We start from the raw sequence: 13,444 nt of genomic DNA, 5'->3' as shown, positions 1-13,444 counted from the left end.
CAACAGCGTGCTGGACACAAAATCAAACAGTACTTCCTCTTTACTGGACCGGAGGTGAGTGCTCATTGGGTGACTGCATGCCGTCCTGCCATTTACTGTGGAAAACTGTCAACATTTACAGCAGGCATGCAGAGGTCTGGTTTATAGGCCTGGGGAGAGGAGTTTCTGGACTCATAGGTCTGTGACAGAGGCCAAAATCAACCACCAGGCTGGATCCTGAGCTGAACGATTTATTTTAGAAGAAAAAATCCTCAGCAACTTTTAGATCGTAAAATTTTACGAAGGGATATTTAGATTCTATTTACAGGTTAATATGAGTGTAATCTTGTAATTTAAGTGTCTCTTAAGACTTCACAGCTGTAATAATGCAATACATAATTTTAAAAATAGGAGGATTTGAAAACTCTATTTTAGAAGTATGTTGTGGACTCACAAAGTAAAGAATTCTCTTTAATGCCAGCCTACCTTTTATACTTGTTGGTTTTGAGTATTAAATAATAATATCCAGAAACACACATTCACACACACAGTGAGGCTGTTGTTACCGGTTTAAAGGGCTGGTAGCGGCAGGACTCTGGCATGGTGAGGACTTTGAGCTGAGCTGGCATGGCTCTGGCTGGGTTTTCCAAGAGCTGGAAGTTTGGCTCCACCTCTTTCTTCTTCTCCTCATCCTTCTTCTCCTTCTCGCCCTCCTGAACCTCCTGCGAGTAAGAAACACATTTTTCAAAGTTTCTTATTGTGACAATTTTAGAATTAACAATTATGCATCAAGATATTCTTTTATGATATTTTCTGGGATCATCTGCAACAAAGCACCTTTCTCACAGCAATGAGAATCATATTTTCTGGTGTTACTCTCACATCGTTTGACACTATAGAGGAGTTATTAGTAATAAATTCAGTATTTCTTTCTATTGTAAATCAGTCTATCCCCTCTCTCACTCCCTTGATGCAAAATGATTTGCTGGACTGTTCAGTGATACTAGAAACCCCTAAACAACCTGAGTACTAATGAGTAACAGATAGATCAGCTTTAAGATTAAATACATGATCTAAACTTAAACATATACAGTAGGCCTGACCCCCCTTTAAGTGGATACTTTCCCTTTAACTGCCGTCTGAACACATTAAGCCAAATAAAATCAAAAGCTGTGAGCAGCATGGCCATTTCCAGAATCATCTCTCGTTGGCAGAGCTGAGATATACAGCATGGCAGAGAGGATCAAACATGCTGCTTATGCACAAAGAAAAATCCCAATGAAAGTTAGACTGGCTCTGTACTAACAGAGTCTGTCTGTGAACACTGGGTGTGGAGGAGTGAAAAGATTTAGACTTTGAGAAGAGAAAGGTAGGTGCCTGTGTGTCAAAGAGCTAAAGAGACTGGATAACTGTGTGCATGCCTCAGATGCCCCAATATGTTTCCATATACCAGGAGGTATTCAGTGAGGTATTCAGTGAGGCATGTGATCAGATTTTTGTTCAGGCAACAAAAGACAAGAAAACAAAACAGATGAGGAAACAGGAAAACAACAACACTTGAACACGAGTTGCAGCGGCTCTGTCATAATAATCCATGAAAGATTCACTGATCATGTTAAACATATGAATATCACAGAATACAGTAGTGTAATAAGCCATTAAAACACCTCATTTATAAAATAGTTATTCTGTCTTAATTTAAGAACACCACCCACAAAATAGGACGAAATAATTAAGGGATAACTCTGCCTCCTCTAAACAATTAGTGCTTAATATACAAACCAAATAAATGATTCTCTTTTGAAATTTAAAACAAGCAAAAGGAAATAAGAAAAACAAGGAAAGGGCTTGGAGCATGTCTTTTTCCACTCACCACTTCCATCTTCTCCTCCTCTTTCTCCTTCTTTTCCTTCTCCTTCTTCTTGGCTTTGGCTGTGATGGAGAGAACAGCAGTGGATACCTGCCATGCACCAAGAGAAGAGACATTTCCACAACGTAAGACAATACCCTACACATTCAGACCTTCTACAAACATGGCTTAAAATGTACAAAAACTAGTCAACCACAGAATAAACGTCTTTCACTAAATTTGCCAAAAGCATCTACGAGGTGGAAAAAAAACGTCCAGAAATGCTAAAATAATAAACGGTCAAGAAAATGATGTGCTTTACAAGGGAAATTCAACATTATTCACTCAAATCAATAGAAAGTCAGATCAACTTTCCCAAACGAATAATTCCAGAAAAAGGAAAGTAAAATATGCTGGTCTGTTGTGGCGCCTTCTCACCTTCTCCTTTTCTTTCTCTTTAGGAACCTCCAGAGCTGGTGGGTAGGCGAAGGTGGAGGGCTTACAGTTGGAGCGGTACTGAACTTTGGGCATCTAAAGTGACAAGAAAAAGAGGGTCAACCATGGTGATATCAGCATGGAAAGCAAGTCATGTTTACTTATTATGTACAACTTTGGGAGGATGCAACTCAACTGGTCAAGATGTCCAAAGGATTACAATCAGTAACATTTGAGCAATAAGACTTCATCTAGTTGCCTCTGATGCACCTCATTGCCCATCACACCGAGCTTCAAAACTGCTCTTTATGAAAACCTACGAGTGAAGACAAATTCTGGAAATCCAATAACCTTTGCTGTATTTGTGATAAAGGCTAATCAGCAAAAAGAAGATGGTGAATATTACAGACCTAACAAAGCTGCTAGCATCACTGTAGACCAGTGTTACTACCAAAGGAACAATCAGCTGAGGTCAGTGAAGACACAGGGTGAGACTTTGTTTCAAAACTGTTTTTGTGAACTGAAGTGAAATGTGTGCTGAAGATAAGGACAAATACTGGACAAACAGCAGCTCCTTTCTGCTTTTGTAGCAGAAAATGTCACATCAAAACTCCCAAATGTAGCAGCCAGCTTAATGCCATCTGAAATGTCATGTTTCAAAACCTCACACGTTGAACAGAGAAATAATAATCAGCTGTGAAAAGTCTGGCTGGTTCATAACTGGTTGTCCAGTAAGGCAGGGAGCACTTGCTAGGGTGCTTTTCTTCTTATAGCTGCAAGTTAAACCTCAAGTAAAAATGAAGAAGTGCTCTGTCAGCTCTACCTAGACAAACATTAAAGAAGATCTCCAGCCACAGCTGCACCAGGTGCCTTCTGTTTAATGTAAGCCTTAAAATTACAACAGCTCACTGAAACTAATGATTGAATGGTCTCCAACAGTGCACTGCTGCAGCCAGTGTGACCAGAAGCACTTCTTATGTTTTATTACTCATCATTTTTCTGTTCCACTGTGGTATAAAGGCAGAGAATAACAAGGTGTGCAGGGCAGTGTGCTGTGCAGCTAAACACATCTTGATGAACTCTGCCAAGATGTAGCCAGTATGTTAAAGGTTGTCCCCACCCCTTTTCAACACTCCATCCCCTCTGTATTAGTTAGGGTTTAAGTATATTTATGTATTATTTAGGTTTATTCCCCAGTGTCTTGTAAAGCTGAGATGCCCAATACCCTAAAGGGTGTTAGCATCCCTGGTGTCAGGTGCTGCTGATTTGGGTGCCAAGAAGTGATAAAGCCCTTCTAATGTCAGTTTAAGACCACAATATGTCACACTGATCTCTTGGCATCCGTGTGCGAGGGGCAGGGGGCCAAACAGGCCCAGTGTCACAAGAGACTTGTTATGGGTGGTCTGCTGGTGACGGTTGTTTCCAAGGTGAGAAGCTAAATATTTTCTGCCGCCATGATAAGCCAAATACAAATTCAGCAGGTAAATTTAGCAGCCATATCAATTGTGGTTATAACTAAATTTACACATTATAAATACATGATATCACATTTTAATCACTGTGTGACAAATGTACAGAACACAAATGATAATCCTCTACGAAGGAAACACCAGTCACAACAAGTGTAAACACTTCAGTACCTTTAGGTCCTTGTTGAGGCCAATGATAGCAGTTGGAGTGAAGGACAATGACAGGAAGTGGGAGAGTGGGAACCAGAACCAGAACTGAGTGAAGACCAGCAGGCCGACCACTGACGGCATGTGAGTGTGACCCGTCCTGGACTGCAGAGAAATGGTCACGTTGCGGCCACCTAAACAACAAAAGGCAGACAGTTTAGCTATGTATAGCAATGAATAACCAGTAGAAAAAGGTTACACCATCATCATTCTTTGATAGAGAATTGATGATTGTCTGAACTCTTTGGAGGGAGGTTACACAAGGGAACAGACAAGGATGTTCACCACCCAGACAAGATTGTCTTTTGGCTTCAAACCTGTGTGATCTTTTGATCTACAGGCAGGAATTAAATTACAAGGACTTGCTGCCAAGCCAATTACAACCTAGGAATGCATTGTCTACTGCATCCTGCATCTAAATTTAAAAAATAGGTCTCATTCATTAGATTTGAGCTACACATGAGATTACTGACTCGATGTACATCAAAAGAAGTTTGGCAGCTGTCCCAAAAATACCACACACCTTCTGCAGTTACACTGAGGGAGATACGGATTATACAAAGATTATACAGAGACAAATGTTTTTAAAACAACATTTCTTTTTTGTGTACCAAGACTGAGTTTGTGACATTTTTCATTTCATTCTTTTACGGAAAAGTGTTCCAATTGTCTGTCTAGTTATGGTACATAAGAGTAAGCTGAATGGATTATAGTTGTACCTGACAAATGGTGCTGGTCTTACCTTGCTAACAACTAACAGGGTGTGACAGTTACAAATGTTTTCATTATGTTGAGTCACTGCTAAAAGAAAGCTCTCATGTCAGGAGACACATCTTGTAACTTTTCATTATAAACATGCAGGCTCCACTAACTTCTTTTGTATCAGAGATGACAAAAATGTGATTTACAGGGGTCAGGCCCTTCTGGTAGAAACAAAAGAAAGGGACAACAGCAGGAGACAACCAGGATGAATTTGTCATTTTTACAGGGATAAAGAACATTTTTTAAATTACTAGGGAGTAGTCTTTCCAACTAAAATGAAATTAGCTTAAACAATAGCACCTAAATCATCTTGTTTTGCAGCCATTGAGGTCACCTGGATGATTTAATCAAACAGACTTATCTTGACATCTGAACCAGTGCTGAAACCATTCTAGCCTCACAGACTGAATGCTGGCCAAAGCCAGGATGTCAAATGAGGCAGCATCACGACCAGGTTCTTGAGAGTCTCTTAAATACTTGAGAAGAGGTTGAGTGCACTTGACTTGAAAGTCCCTACCCCCCTTCTCTCCCAAACTACTCACTGTTTTTTTTTTTGCCAAGTCTCTGTTTTGCGAGCCAATTTTCATTCCAAGGAGTTGGTGAGGGAGGTGTTGGGATAGCAGAGATCCCTCAGAAGGTGTAACATGACTACAACAACAACCAGCTCCTGGGTCTCAGTTTGAAAAGAGTAAACAACTGAATCCCATAAAACAGAAACCCAGGCTAATTAATGGCTTGTATCAATTAGCGAGAGAAAGTCTGTAAATGAGGGCTGAACATGTAAGGGTGAGAGACTGACATTTCCTGCGTAATGAGCAGCGGTGATCATGAAACTGAGCTCTAATCGTTTCCGCCAGTGAAATTGAATACAATTACCCCTGCACCTCAAATACTCCTAAAGCCCTCAAAGAACCAGACATTAAAAACAATCACACTGCATTAGCTTGAGCATGTCAGGAATACTATCCTGCCTGAATGTATGTACCACTGAAAGCAAGACAAGTGGAGCTTGGCATGGAGTGCAGGAAGGACACCTAGGAGACGGTTTATTGTTCCTGATGTGACAAATGATGGAAGTCAGTTATAAAGATGGCCAAGATGAACAAAATAACCGTTAAACTACAGTACAAGTGGAGTTAATCAGGTTGCTATGACTAATGAAAAACATACATGATTCAAATCCTTTCATGTAATGGGGCAAATACTTGCCACTCACTTTGTCTAAGCTATAACACCTGATAGTGTATTTAGACAGAAGTGTGTAAACATGGCTGGTTTCTTTCTAGCTTAGGACACAGAGCTCTGTGTTAGTGCTAGAAAAGAGGTTTCTGCTGCTGCCTCCACTGAGGGTTTGTGCATACATACGTGTGTATGTAGGTGTGCCTAACATGAGTGTAGCTCTCCATGTGATCATGTGCAGCTCTCTAGGACCTCACACACACAAACACAGGCTGCTTGCTTGTGTCCACAAACACCCGTGCAGACACACAAACACCGAGACCATCAGACAAACAGTAATCACCAGGGGGAGACCAACAGGCCATATGGCTGAGAGCAGAGGATGGCTGGGGTAGGACCGCCAGGCGCTAATGCACCTTAGCATGATCTGTTCCAGAGACACAGTGCACGGGTGGTCAGCCAAAGAGGGTTACTCTGTGTTTGCTTGAGCGTAAAGGCACTCCAACCCAAACCACAGCCCCACATAACATTTACAGCAGTTCACTTGTTTTTTACTGTGTAATGAGGAACTACAGATCATTTTGTATCCCCCTGAGGGGTGAATGCTCATGGGGCATGCAGGACCACATGCCTGCTGCACAGTGACAGACATGCATAAACCCCCTGCACATCTGTTTGGAGACTGACCTGCATCGAGTATTCCCTGAGCCAGAATGGCGCCAAACTTGGCCATCACATCATCATGCTTATCGTTGATCACCTTTGCGTAAAGCTGCCGGAACTGGTTCACCTACAATAAACATTTTGAATACAACATTAGAGATTAAACCTGTGACAGTGTACAATAATATGCAAGAAAGTCTGCAATGTGTGCACAGTGACTGTGATCCATCTTGTCTTGTGAATATTCACAACAGCCACACTGGCAATGCCACACTAACGACAGTGATGTAACTGTGGAAGCCCAAGCACTTGACAGTTAGCCACACTGAGTAAATAGTTTGCTGGGTAATTATCTGCCAATTGGTCTAATGTACCACCCTCAAACTATAGACCTGTGACAGCTGTCTACAGCTGTGAAGCACAGTTGCCACATCTGGGGAAAAAGTAGTAGATGTAATACCTCCTGATCTTTCAGTGTTTAAAAAAAATGCTTCTTGCACAATCCTGCATACTGCTAGCTTTAAGAACGGTTGTTAAGCAGATAAGAAGTCTTTGAAAATGTGTCTGGCATTTCTTAACCGTCTATGACAAAGTATGTGGTGCTTTAAGGGTGAGTGCTTGCAGTTACGTCAGGATTAGTCACTTTTTTTTCTTTTTTCCCCCCACACAGTTAGCTTAGCAAAAGCTCTGGTCTCACTGGTAGAAATCAAAAGTCAGTGGAGCATACTTTACATTATTTTGCAGAAAAACATCAAGTAAAAAAAAATTTGTTATTGTTTGATACTTTATTACAAATGGCTCTTCATTGGAGGCTGCTGTGAAGATTTAGATTTTTATCTAGTTTCTCTTACCTTGGGACAGGTAACCTCTGACTGTTGGATCATGATGAGGGCGGATGCAATGAGGGCGCCTTGTCTGACATAATTCACTGGATCATTGGTCATGGGCTCCAGCAGATTGATGGCCTCCTGTAAAGAGATTGACAACAGAAAACTTGGTAAGGATAAGTAAAAAATACACATTTCTAATGAAATGTTAAAATGGCAGAACCTCAATAGGAATTCCAAATAAATCTACAGACAAGACAAAATGGGTTATCTTATTACAATGATATATAAAGGAAATATGCAGTGATAAATGCTCAGTGTAATCCCCATTTTCAATAGTGACAAAGTGATATTCTTTCCTGCAGAGAATCCAGAGGATCTGGTGAAAAGGCTAACATGCTTTTTTAAAGCAATAATAATTTCAGCTATTGTTACGCAGTGGACTACGAAAAAGTAAACCTGACTATCTGAAAGTTATACATCATTCCATCATTTTTGCCATTCACAACAGTTCAACCGGTTTAACTAGGACACTGTCATTTGGTTGAACACAGGAAAAGAGATAATCAACAGAGGCAACCAGACCTCACAAATTAACGACATTAGTGTCATCCATATCTGGTTGCCCAGGACAACCAAGTAACAATCTGTCTCCTCCCATGTTCCTGTTAAGTGAGAGACAAAGGGAGAACCACCTACTTTTATTTTTGCTCTGCCCTCTGCTCTCTATCCAGTCCATCATTGTTACTTTTATTTCTCTTGAGCAGTAATGGCTGTAACCTACACCATCAGGCTCAGAGGGAGGCGTCAGCTCCGCCGAGGAAAGAGAAACAAACTAGGATGATGACAGTGGAGGTAAAATAAACCATGTTTCATCAGTGTTCCCAGCTCAGCTGGCTGAGACAGCCATGCACAAGGATGATAAGTCAGGGTGTAAAGCCAACACTAGCCGACCACATCCTGTCCATGATAGGTTGCCTGAGAGAGGGGAGGCTAATTGAGGGTATTTACTGTCAGACCCAATCAGCAGAGCAGGTTGGTTGCTTAAGATCATCATAATCCATGTACAGTGCTTGGCTGTTTTCTTCAAGTTTGTGGTTCAATGTGAGCTGACCTTTAAATTGGATTCACTGCAGTATTGCTAAAAACTGGCTGAAGGCTTATATAAATAAACAGAACAGTGCAGAGCACCACGAAATAATTTCCATTTTAATACACATTTATAAAGGAGTATCATATGACAGTGTAGAGAAGGGGTTCTTGCAAGTCTGCTCGGTGTTTAACATTACATTCCGACATATAACTCTTAGTGAATGGTGTTTTCATATAATTCACCAAACAAGCTGATCTGTTTGTAACAATTTATTTGCGGCACAAAATCTGCATAAACTGACCACAGAAAAAGTCAAGACAGTATTCCTGTGTTTTTTTATGTATGCAAAAGACCAGTTCAGTAAACACACCCAAACCCCAAGGAGTAAATGATGGCACAGGAATGTGCTCTAACTAAATAGGTGACCCAGTTCTCCTACCACAACATCATTACTCTCACACCAAAGGCCTAATGTGCTCTAGGTCTTATTCTGGAAAAACAAAGCTATGGCACTTTAGAGCTGCTCAGGTCTGAAGCACATTTCAGCCTGATCTGATCCAAAATATTCACTTTGGTGCTTGAAGGCTCAGGGTGCAATGAGCCATGGCCCTGCTGGCTGTGTCATCTCAGACTGATCAACATACACGATTTGACAGTTACGAAGCCAGCAGCATCCCCAAGTCCTGCCTTCTCCACCTTCCTTGTAATATTTCAGTGAACCCAAACACAAGGAAGAGTGTGCCAGCCTTTCTAACGGCTGACCTGCAATGACTTTCTTTACAAGTTTAGGATCCTCAATGTTAATTCTCCATGTAAAAGAAACTGCTTTCTTTATATTTTGATTACTAAATACAGTGATCAAAGAATTTGAACAAGTACTTCAATCTTAGTGTTTGCTCTGATGCTGATGCATCAATTTTCTGCTCTAAGGAAATCAGCATAGATAATCTTTGCATAAGTGATGCACATGTTAGGGCAAGAGGAAAAGATAACACATGGGAGAAATGAGGACAGCAGAGCCGATGCTGTGTTTGTGGATACATTGTGCTAACTAAGCCTTTCTTCTACAAGAGGAATAATAAGTTCCCATTTGGAATACAGACCCAAAAACACTAGCTTCTCTGAAAAAACTATAAATTAAATAAGAATGCATTATTTACATCTTGACCGGGATTACTTGCAAAAAAAAAGAAAATCCACATTCATGGAGCCAGAAAATAGGTCAATGCAAATGAATCAAGTAAATACATTTTGTCAGTGTCAACTAGGCATGGGATGGCTCGGGAAAAATGAAGTAATTTGGATATATATTATATGCTGATCTATGGTAATTCTAGAGTGTTAAAAGTAGAAAAATCCTCAACAATGTGAACTGAACAGAAAACTGTGACTTAGAACCATGATGCAAACCGAATCGTGGATTTTGTGAACCAGTCCACCCCTAGTGTGTCAACATTTTTGCACATTTATGAAATACTGATGATATATGCTGCATTACTATGCTTCCTATATTTATGACTTGTACTAAAACAGATGAGCTGGATAATTAAGGAGGAGGTGCTCACCTTGTGACCTGTCCCAGCACAGCAGATACCCAGAGCCATGGCAGCCCCACAGCGCACATGAGGGTTATAGCTCTCCGACAAGAGAGACACCACACTGGGACACTGCTCAGGGGTCCTGCAGAGACAAAGGGAGGAAGAGAGTCAACAAAAACCAGTTTAACTTAAATAAATTGTATTAATTAAGGAAAGAATAGATAGAGAAAGCTTTTAAGACATTCAAGTATTGCCACAGGTGTATTCAAATGTGAACTTAATTTACTTGAACTTTACAGTTTCATTAAGTTTCTGAGACCGAACTAGACAAAAAGGGAAAAAGAAGGGTAAACGTATTGATACGAAACCAGCTTCGATTTATCTCTCTAAGAATTTCGTCAAGGAGAAATCCTTGAGCCAAACCATTAAAGCCAACTCTTTGGCTAAGGTTATAATCCTAAATGCTGCAGCTTTGTGTATTTCTTTCTTTTGGCTTTTTGTATAAACTGCTCCTTTGTTGAATGAAGTGAACATTAAGGCATGCAAATTGAAATATTTGAGTTAGGATTCAATATTCACTTTTTAAACTGTTCATTACAAAAAACAACTTATCCAACTTGTCCAGACTGAGGGGTTGTGTAGCAAAAACACTTAAGGGCATACAGAACTAGGAATAGCATCTGCAAAAGAACATGACTATTCACTATATGACTACATAGCCAAAATATTATGAGTCAAGGGGTTGCTAAGATACAAACCGCATGTAATTATTAGGTACTTCAAGTGAATTTGATGGCGCTACAGGAAGGGCCAGAAGTAAGGGGGAAATGTTCATTATAAATTGTGCAGCTTTTTGCTCCTCTCATAAAGTCAATCAGTGCCTGGAATATACAGGCTAACAAAAGCCGCGCAATTACGACAGACTTGCAACCGACATTGGGCATCTTGAATTTTCCCAAAAGATATTTAATTTGAAAGCAGGGGAGAACGAACCGCGTATGGGATGAAGTCATCTGTTTTATAACAAAAATATGATCTGATGAATTGGCTGTGAAAGGTGGTGTTGATAACACAGGCACCGTCTCAGCCTGATAGCTGCTGAAATTACTCAGTGCCTTTGAATTTCACTGAAAGGTTTGGTCTGCCTCAAATGGCCATTATGTGAAAATCAGGCAGTCAAGCAAGTTTCGAGTTTTATTGGTTTAGTGTCATATTTAACTGTTCAGGTCTGGGTGTGTTTTCACATTAAAGATTGCAATGAACTGTTTATTTTACCAACACTTTACAACAACTGAAGAGGCTGCTTTTTTTCTTATACAGAGCACAAAGCTCACTGAGAAGAAAGAAGAAAGAACAGAAGGATGAAAGCTGTGCTTAATCATGAGTTTTTAAGCAGCTGGCTATAATGTTTCCACTGAAATAAGGAGAAACACCAGTAGAGATAATAAAATACCTGCCTTCTTAGTATTTTGCATCTCACAGATCCATATGTGGTAACCATTACACTGAGCTCATATCAGGGTCTACGTTGCGTTCATACATAACCCTCACACATAGTTCAGTTCATTTGTAAATTAATGTCAATGTATAGCCCTTTACCCCATGCATGCTTGTGTATGTTGTTTTACGTGTGCACTGAATCACTAAGGCAAATTCCTAGTAATGTAAAACCTCTTCACTTACATGGCAATAAACACAATTCTGAAAATACACGCACACAATTATGAGTATTGACACAATGAAAAGGGTTACAACATGATCGACTGAAATTAAGTGTAAAAAAGATTGGTGCATAATCGGTTCATAACAGAAGGTGGACAAAATATTTCAACCCTGGTGACAGGAAAGCCTTCAGCTGTTCAGGGCAAATAAATACAGTAGTCTCAATAAAGTCTGCAAATCTATGCTTGAATATGTGTCGACTTTCATAAATTTTGTAAAGCCCAGGCAAACATATATATTTCAGTTGTATGTTATGAATGGGTAAGCTTCACCACTGTGTTTGGAATTACATCAGGATTTAAGAAGATCACAATTGGCATTGGAAGATTGAGATTGCCTTTCATTTAAATCTACAGGATAGAGTTCATTCTATTCTGGTACACGGATGATGTCCTTCAATCTACACTTGGAACAACCAGACTGTAAAGCCCTCCAACACATACTTGAAATGTAGGGTTGAGTTGATCAGCATGTACTGCAAATAATGAGTAAAGCTATTAATTCTCCATGTCATTAAGAGAAAAGCACTGTCGTTGTGTCTGTTAGTGATGAGAAATATGAACCCTGCCATCAAAATTGTGAAAGCGTGAAAGCAGAGTGAGAATTTATGATACATCTTTAATAAAAAAAAAAAAAATCAATTGGGAGCTACAGCAGCTTGAAGCACAACTTCAGAAAACTTTCCTATGGGTTTTCTAAATTGTTCGATCTAAAGCCTTTACAGTCCTTTAGGTCTGTGATGGGCCAATTATTTTCAACCACCATCGAAAGAAGTCAGATGGGCGAAGAAAAAAAAAATCAATATCTAGCATTTGTTGAATCTGAAAAGGCAGTGAAGCAATAGTCTCTAATTTAGAGATCAACCCCTAGTGTGTGAGGGACTTATATAAATGTATGCATGCCACATCTAAAGAGTAAGTGACAAGAGGCAGATGTAACTGCAACATAAACACTCCTTGCTACTGATGCCATGTGATGCTCTATAGAACACATTCATTAAAACATTGTGAGCAGAACTCATTAGATTACTTCCTGTCTATCACCCAAATAAATCATAAAAAGCACCTGGACAATGCTAATATTAGATAAACTAACAAGCCGTGCAGCTTTTACTACTGACAGTAAAATGTAATTAAAATTTAACAAATGTGTAAGCAAAGAGGGTTCCCAAAACAAAAAGGGAACAAATGTGCTAGTTAGGAATGAGAACATGTTATCGAAATATGCATGAGTATATTGCAGCAATTTCAGATGATGTCATTGCCAAAATGAGTGAAATTTTGTATATTGTATATTTATACAATAGATATGCAACATTATATTTAGAACGGCACTTGCTTTTTTCCCTGACAGACATCACATTTTAGTTCCACTTACAGGAATCAAATCTAATCCACTGAAAAGGTTAACAAAAAGGGATTCCAAACAGAACAGATCATCTAATGCAGGTATGGGTACCCTGAGTAACACAAACTATGTTTTAGATAAAATATCTGATCTTTGGATTGTTACTCATGCTTCTTACAATAAAGAATTGCTCATAATTTGGATAGTTAAAATGCCAAGGATTGTTTATTTTGACATTCTTCTTGCATGTTGATTCTAAAAATGCAATGTTACAGCACAGAGACCAAAGAAGTAAACTAATATCTATATCTCTCTTTCTATATGCATAACATTTTTGACAGCCTACATCATACACAAGAAAAACAGATAACATG

At 39.5% G+C, this 13,444-nt stretch overlaps 1 protein-coding gene across 1 annotated transcript in view; it reads right to left on the bottom strand.

Annotated features, from left to right (window-relative positions):
• Positions 1-13,444, bottom strand: part of psmd1 (proteasome 26S subunit, non-ATPase 1) — a 29,157-nt gene that overhangs the window by 2,132 nt on the left and 13,581 nt on the right. The window contains exons 17-23 of the mRNA XM_028403120.1: positions 10,029-10,143; positions 7,395-7,511; positions 6,568-6,670; positions 3,904-4,073; positions 2,267-2,359; positions 1,853-1,939; positions 546-701 (exon numbers count right to left, since the gene is read on the bottom strand). Of these exons, the coding sequence (XP_028258921.1) occupies positions 546-701; positions 1,853-1,939; positions 2,267-2,359; positions 3,904-4,073; positions 6,568-6,670; positions 7,395-7,511; positions 10,029-10,143 (841 nt within the window). The remainder of the gene's footprint in view (positions 1-545; positions 702-1,852; positions 1,940-2,266; positions 2,360-3,903; positions 4,074-6,567; positions 6,671-7,394; positions 7,512-10,028; positions 10,144-13,444) is intronic.

The sequence above is a fragment of the Parambassis ranga genome, chromosome 4, assembly GCF_900634625.1.
Source record: "Parambassis ranga chromosome 4, fParRan2.1, whole genome shotgun sequence".
In the NCBI taxonomy this organism is placed as follows: domain Eukaryota; kingdom Metazoa; phylum Chordata; class Actinopteri; family Ambassidae; genus Parambassis; species Parambassis ranga.
This window is presented reverse-complemented; position numbering and strand designations above follow the sequence as displayed.